This window comes from Myotis daubentonii, chromosome 15 (assembly GCF_963259705.1).
Source record: "Myotis daubentonii chromosome 15, mMyoDau2.1, whole genome shotgun sequence".
NCBI lineage: Eukaryota > Metazoa > Chordata > Mammalia > Chiroptera > Vespertilionidae > Myotis > Myotis daubentonii.
The window spans coordinates 46156338-46164450 of NC_081854.1; the positions used below are offsets into that span (position 1 = coordinate 46156338).

Consider the following 8113-nt stretch of genomic DNA (forward strand, 5'->3'; position numbering starts at 1 on the left):
GAGTTTCCAGGCAAGTGGTTTTTCCATAAGTAACAGAGAAGAGAATGACGTTTTATGGAGCTCAAGAACTGTCCACTTGTGCCCAACACCCTTAGTAAACAGTGCTAGCTTTAAAGGCATTTGCTTTTCCCCACTGGATTTGAGCAAAATTACTTGGAGCTATAGATACAAATGTTATCTCACCCCTACAATACCCAATCTTAAGAAAGATGGAAACAGCCATGAAAATGAGTCAAGGAGTCACAAATCCCAACTCCTACTCCTTAAAGCTTGTATGGGTAATTCATACTGAGAGCACCGAGGCGAAAGGTATTTGTACAAGAGTCCTTGTGCCCTGTGCAGGCGCCACGGCTGGCTCCGACTGTGGTCTGCACTGATTTGAGTAATTGAATGCCTATGTGTATTAGACACTGTACTAGGCCTAAGGGCTGTACAGTGGGCAAAATTCAACCCTAGCTGATAACCTGGGAATTCAAAACCCTCGGAGAAGTAGACTGTCACAATTCAGCTTAGTTCTCAGTTGCTCCTTCTCCCTATTAAAAGAACACAGGCTGCTCACCCATGGACAATCTGGGACCATTTTGTGCAAGTTTCCAAACCTGGAGCTGAGCCAGGAAGTCTGTGAGGACCTTAAGGGGCAAGAGTCCATGTGCTTAGGACTCCTTTATGGAGAGACCATCTCTGCTCCCAGGGTCAGCCTGGTCCTTGAGACCAGGCCTCAGTCTATTTCCCCCATGTTTCAGGGCCACTTAGCTGAATCCTTATAAAAATAAAAGGGCGAAATCCAAATAAAAACCTTACCTTCTGTTTAATTCATTTTGCCAAACAAACACAGTGAAAACTTTAGTCTGACTAAATGTACAGAAAATAGAATTTGTAACCAGTAGCAAACATAACAAGATAAACCTAAGTCCCTGGCAAGCTGGGTCTCCATCAGCGTGTCACCTAGATCCCCTTGTAGATGGCCTCCTAGAGAGGGAGGTCCTAGGAGGCAGAGGCACAGATCTGCCAGTTCCCATCAGAATCACAGGCTGCACCTGGGAAAGAAAAGCATGAAAAGGAGAACTGATGTCACTTGGCTCCCTTATCACTACACACAGAAGAGTTGTCTCTGATTGCTGGCAAACTACAAGGTGTTGTCTTCCCAAACCCATAGTCCTTGGGCATCCCACCTGCATCCCTACGGGGTAAGCTTCAAGTTCAGTGGTTCCTAAGCCTCTGCTTAACCAGAACCCACAACATGAACTGGAGATGGGGATGCGGGGGAGACAAAGTCATTAATTGCTGGTATCACCAGAGCAGAGTCCAAGGTCCCAGACTTCAAGAGGAAACAAGAGGGTGTCAGGTCACCAGCAACAGTCCAGCTGCCCTAAGCCTCAGTACAGTCAACCAGTGTCCCAGGAGTATAGGCGAGTTCGCAATGGCGGCCTGCAGGCCTCCTGGGCTGGCAGGGCCCGGGGAGTCCCAGGGGAACCCGTTCACATTCCGTGCTTCTTGCGGATGACGGACATGGCCAGCAGCCGATCCTTCTCTCGGAGCTCTTCGCGCAGCTTGGCCTCGGTGAGACGCAGGTGGCGGATGCTGCCCTTCATCTCCTTCATCTTCACCTCCATCAGCGCCAGGATGTCCCGCTGCTCGTTCAGCTTGCGCAGGAGCTCCTCCTCCGTGGTGCCTGACGATAACGAGTACGAGTGGTCGGAGCCAGTATCAGGGAAGCCCTCTTCCCCTACTACCACCAACTGGGGGCCCATCGGACACTCGGCAGCCTCCAGCCCGGCGGTGGCAGCCTCTAGCTCCGACGCGGCGGCTGCGGCGGCTGCGCCCTCTGCGGCCGCGAACTCCACTTGCACCGTCAGATCGATGGGTTTCACATCATCTCCGGTGGGAGCAGTGGGTGCCTGCTGCACGGACCCAGGAGCCTGGCTGCTGTCCACAGCCGCCTGAAGAGTGAGGAGCACAGCCGCAGAAGCAGACACCAGGTTCGGCTGCAGCTGGGCGGTCTGGGCAGTCGAGGCTGACGGCGGCGGCGGATGCTGCAGTTGCTGCTGCTGCTGTTGCTGCTGCTGCTGCTGCTGCCTGCGGCGGGCGGCTGCGGCCCCGGCGGGTCTGCGTGCTACTTTGCGCTCGTTAACGCCGCGCAGAGGGAAGATGGTGGGGACGCGCACCGTGTAGGTCTTGCGACCGCCCTGGAAGTGGACGCTGCAGAGACGGTGACCCGTGGTGGGCTGGAAGGTGGAGAAGCATCCACTGACGCCGGCACGAGACACGTTCTTGAGCCAGAGGCGCCGCAGCTCAGCGTCCTTGGGAAACGTGTAGAAATGGAGAGCCTTGTCCCGATGCGAGTTGTTGTAGCAGCCCGGCACGCAACACGTAAAGCCTGGCATGGCTGCGCCGCGCGGCCCGGCCCACCGGCCTCCTGAACTCTTCGACGGCCCGGTTGTCTGCCGCCGCCCGCCCCTCGACGGGCGGCGCCGCGCGAGACCTTGGGTGGCTTACCACTACTGTCGTCGTCCGGCGCGGCCGGCTGGCCCGGCACCCCGTGCCCAGAATACGCTTCCCGTCGGCCCGCGCCGCGCAGCCCGCCAGGCCGCCCGCCTGCGCTCGGGAGTCGGCCCCGGGGACGCCGCGAAGGACCGCCTGAGAAGGAGGACTACGCCCCCCACAATGCACCGCGCCAGAAACCTCTTACTTCCGGGGCGGGGTGTGCTTATTCCGGCCGCTTTTCAGGGAACCGCCACGGCCCCCGTAGAGGAGATTCTTTCCAGAGCTGGATCAATCAGAGTGGACTAAAGAGGTGTATTCGGCTGGAACGCTGTCGCCTGGATCTCTCTTTTAAAAAACAAGAAACCCTCATGGGGGGGGTCGGACGGCGCGCGCTCCTCCGATGCGCAAGCGCTTTGGGCATATACCCCCGGAAACTACAAGTTCCACAATGCCTTGCTTGAACTCGGCGGCTGCGGCTTGGAGCGCCGCCCACAGGAGAGGTCGGGTTACTGCAGACCAGGAATTGGGCGAGGTGGTGCTGCTTGACGAAGGCGAAGGCGAAGGCGAAGGCGACGGCGTTCCTGCAGGAGTAGGTTAGCGGGACCTGGGTCGAGACACCCCTTGAGACCTTAGCGTCCTTTTTCTCTTCGTTGGGGCTCGCCCCCAACACAGCCGCTGCTTGCGTTGACTCACTTATTGACCGAAACAGTGACCAGTAGGTGCCTTTTGTGTGCCAGTCACAGTGCCGGGATTTGGGAACCTGGCAAGAACCAGACAGGCTGGGGTTGAGGGCCCGACTTTTGGATAACCGAAGTGAATGCACGCGAATGAATGTCTCATCACAGAAATAAACCTTGACCAGAACCGAACCTGGGACCCTTCAGTCTGCAGGCCAACGCTCTATCCGCTGAGCAAAACCAGCTACAGCTAGGCTCCGCTTTTAAAGCGCTTGGAAGGTGGCGGCCGGAGTAGCAGAAGCCGCTTAAAGATACCAAATTGGGCCATATAAAGATTTGGGATTTTATTCTGCAAGCGACTGAGAACTGTTGAAGAGTGTTAAAGAAAAGGATGGCCCTGGCCGGTTTGGCTCAGTGGATAGAGCGTTGGCCTGCGAACTCAAGGGTCCCGGGTCGATTCCGGTCAAGGGCATGTACCTTGGTTGCGGGCACATGCCCGGTGGGGAGTGTTCAGGAAGCAGCTGATCGATGTTTCTCTCTCATCGATGTTTCTAGCTCTCTATCCCTGTCCCTTCCTCTCTGTAAAAAGTCAATAAAATATATTTTTAAAAAAGAAAAGAAAAGGATGGATAGGATTTGCACTGTAAAAAGAAACTTTCCTCCTTCGACTTCTATGGGGAAATATTCTAAAGGGCAAGAGAAGCTGTAGAAAACCAGGAAGGAGGCCAGGCAGTCGTCCAGGGGAATTACCTGCAAGCTAGTCCTCCTTTGCTGAGTTCCCCCTTTGTCCTATTTCTTGCTCTTCTTCACCTTTATCCTGACTCTTCCTCCTCTTTTTTTTTTCCTCTCCCTGATTACAGACCACGGGTATGAAATTGAAGCCTAGTATATATTATTTGTAATCATTTGCTATAAAAACAAAATAGATTGGGCATTTAGAAGCTTGCCAAAGAAAACAATAACATCCCAAGTTAACGTTATTACTACTACTGTTATCATTATTATTGTTTTGTTGTTCTTTATCATAAAAGGGACCCTTGCTTAAAATGTAGGAAAATACAGGACAATGTGGGGAGAAAGGGTTTCACAGACCCATTACAGGAGACTGTCCCATCCCTCCTGGCCTATGCAGCTGATGGCCACAGCTTGAATCCTTCAAATTCAGAAATACATTCTCTGGAATGTGTAGCCCATAGTGAAAGATGGACATTCATCTGGGTGAATCATTTATACAATGGTAACAAATGGTCACACTGTTATGATTAAATGTTTATGTAAAATGTGCAGTAGAGATAAAATTCAGCAAAAGCTCATTATATATGTCATATATTTTCATTGTCATACAGTTATTGATAGGTTTCTACTTCTACCTGTCTCAATACCTACCTTGCTCAAAAACTATTGGTGAGAGGACAAATTAATATAATTTCCTTTTGCACAGAACATTGAATATTATGCTCAATAGAACTCTACCTTCTAGCCCTAGCTGATTTGGCTCAGTGGGTAGCGCGGTGCCTGAGAACTGAAGGGTCCCAGGTTCAATTCTAGTCAAGGGCCTGTATCTAGGTTGCAGGCTCGATCCCCAGCAGTGAGGGTTTTCAGGAGGCAATCAATCGAAGTGAGTTTCTCCCCCTCCCTTCCACTCTTGCCGGGGTCCAACCCCAGCAGGTCCAGGGGTTCCCAAAGGCGTAGACGGAGTCGGCGAAGAAGGAATGACACGGAGACAGCGTTCAGTTGATCAGCAGCCTAGCCAGGATCTCCAGCCAAGTTCTGGTCTCGATCTCCAGAGAGGTTCTGCTGTTTATTGTCTTGTTACATCCATATTTATCCCAGTTGATTTTAATCCTGTCAATTTCTATTACAAAGGTTAGGGCGTTTCTTATCTCCATTCCAGGGAGTAAAGATTATGTAGCTTAAGCATGATTGTTTGTAGTGATTAACTACCCGCCTGGCACTTAGTTAAGGAGTTTCATCCCCTCCCTGACTTCAGGGAAAAATTCCTACCTGGGGAAACAACCTTTCTAGGAGAGGCATCCCCTCCCTGACTTCAGGGAAAAATTCCTACCTGGGGAAACAACCTTTCTCGGAGAGGTGACCTTGGTTAAAACACACAGCGCTAAGGGGAGCAAACATATTAAGAACAGTATGCTATATACACCAGGTCCCTTGAAACATATGCTGTGCAGATGTTTCTTTCCTGCAGCGACTGTGTCAAGCAGCAAGGATGGACCGGCTTCCGGCACACTCTCTAAAAATCAATGGAAAAATATCCTTTGGTGAGGATTAACAAAACAAAAACAAAACAAAAAAGCCTCTACCTTCTAGTCATAAAATCACTTCTAATCTACACTTAATCCTGTATACTTTCAAAACATATCTGAATGCACAGCTTTCTCCCCTCCCTACTCTCCTTTATCTTGTCACCTCACCCTTTATCTTTTCACTTCTGGAGAAAGGCAAGATCCTGTCACGTGTCTCCCTGTTTTCAATCGTGTCTCCCTGCATTGTTCTTCATGTTCTGCCAAAGAAAATATGATTATGTAATACCTCTGCTTAAATCCCTCCAGTGGCCTACTGCATTTAGAATAATGTCCAGACTCCTTTCAGAGCCTGTGAGACCTCACATGGTCCAGCCCTTGCCAATCTCTGACTCCTTCCCTCACTTCATGAGCCCAGTGTTTTTTTAAACAAGTAGTAAATATAAAGTTGGATCTGTTAACGTAAAAAAAATTCAAACCTGTAAAGAATTTTTGTGAGTTTATTTGAGCCAAACTGAACAGTTGCTGGGAAGCGATATCTCAACGGATTGGGATGGTGCTCCAGAGAATGGCGGTTTCTCATCTATTTTTATACATTGCAATCAAAGGAAGGGACGAAGGTGAGTTACATGAAATCCACTGATGATAGATTAGAGAGGCAGAAGAAAGCAAAATCGGAGGTGGGGGTGGGAAGGAATGGGGGGAGGTGGAAACCCTGGGATTGGACAAAAAGTAAAATGATAGACGTATACTTAGGTGGGTGCAGGAACAATTAACATAACAATGAAGGAATTTGATTTGTGGTATCTGTCCTGACACCCAGGCACATTAGGTTGTGCCCCCAAGGGTTCTGGAAAAAGGGAAGTTACAAGTTACCCAGACATTTCAAAGATATGTTATTATAGATGCAAAAGACAGGCCTGGCCAGTTTAGCTCAGTGGATAGAGCATCAGCCTGTGGATGGAAAGGTCCCAGGTTCAGTTCTGGTCAAGGCCACATGCCCAGGTTTCGGGCTCAATCCTCAGTGATGGGTGTGCAGGAGGCAGCCAATCAGTGATTCATCATTGATGTTTCTATCTCTTCCTCTCCCTCTCTGAAATAAAAAAATATATATATTTTTTAAAAAAAGACAGATAAGCTCAATTAAGGTAAAGGTTGACCTTGTCAGTGAAGATAGGGGCTTAGGATATAACTACCCACCATAACTGCTTTTAATTAAAGTTTAATTTCAGACCATCCTTTGTGGTTACTTTAGGTCTCTGAGTTTGCAAGACCACTATGCAGGCCTTCCCTGAGCTTATCAGTTTATCATGTGGCCCCTTTCATCTACAAATCAATTATGTAAATACATAGAATAGTACCATACAAAAGTAAGTCATGTCTCAAATTGTTTTGAAAAGGGTTTTGTGGCCTGGCTGGCCTGGCTCGGGGGTTGAGCGTCGACCTATGAACCAGGAGGTCATGGTTCGATTCCTGGTCCTGGGGTTGTGGGCTCTAACCCCAATGCGGGGCATGCAGGAGGCAGCCGATCAATGATTCTCTTCATTGAGGTTTCTCTCTCTCTCTTTCTCTCAAATAAAAATATATTTATTTTAAAAAAAGAAAAGAGTTTTGTGTTTTTCCATATTATTCAGTTCAAAGCTGTTTTTAAAAAATCTATTCTTATTGATTTCAGAGAGGAAGAGAGAGACAGAAACATCAACGATAGATCATTGATTGGCTGCCTCCTGCACGCCCCCTACTGGGGATCAAGTCCACAACCTGGGCATGTGCCCTTGATCAGAATAGAACTCAGGACCTTCAGTCCGCAGGCCTATACTGTATCCACTGAGTCAAACCAACCAGGGTTCTTTGTTTTATTTATTTTTTAAAATATACTTTTATTGATTTCAAAGAGGAAGGGAGGCGGATAGAGAGATAGAAACATCAATGATGAGAGAGAACCATTGATTGGCTGCCTCCTGCACGCCCCTTACTGGGGGATCGAGCTTGCAACTCAGGCATGTGCCCTTGGCCAGAATCGAACCCGGGACCCTTCAGTCCACAGCCGATGCTCTATCCACTGAGCCAAACCGGCTAGGGCTCTTTGCTTTATTTTATTTTATTCTTCGAAGTGAACATATCAAGATTTTATTGTCATGTAATAAAACAAAACACGAAGCTTAGAATTGGAGCACTTGACCCTTTCTCTTCTTATCTCCTCCCAGTTCAAAATGCTTGCATCTCTTAATAGCCAGCATTCTCTTAGATCTGCAGTTAGGCTCAACACACTCAAGCCTCGGCACAATCTTCTTTGTAGTTTTAGCCGTTTTTCGGAAAATCGGCTTAGCCTGCCCACCAAGAGCCACTTTGGTTCCTGTCATAACGCTGCTTTCCCTGCGCACACAGAGGATCTTGCCCTTCTTGTACTGTGTTATTTTGTGGGGTGATGCTTGCCACACTTCTTACAGAAAGTCTGGCGGGTTTTAGGAACGTTCACCATGTTTGTGAGAGTGCTATCGGCAGGGAAAGGCTCTTTGCTTTATTTTTTAACACGAGCACAAATATGCCCATGCCTGTCCAAGCAACTGATACTATACACCTGATCTAGGAGCAAAAAAACGGCATGGGAGACTCAGAACTCAAGTTCTACATCAGTTCCCATGAAAATTTAAGAAAGGGGAGTGGGCTGTCAATCAGTGAAAAATATGAAAA

General features: G+C 48.8%; 1 protein-coding gene across 1 annotated transcript; it reads right to left on the reverse strand.

The window, feature by feature from the left end:
* Positions 1-789: 789 nt before the first annotated feature.
* THAP11 (THAP domain containing 11) lies at positions 790-2806 on the reverse strand. Its single transcript, XM_059667719.1, has one exon. It carries the CDS (start codon positions 2382-2384, stop codon positions 1479-1481), a length of 906 nt encoding a protein of 301 aa, XP_059523702.1. The 5' UTR covers positions 2385-2806; the 3' UTR covers positions 790-1478.
* Between the last annotated feature and the right edge of the window lie 5307 nt (positions 2807-8113).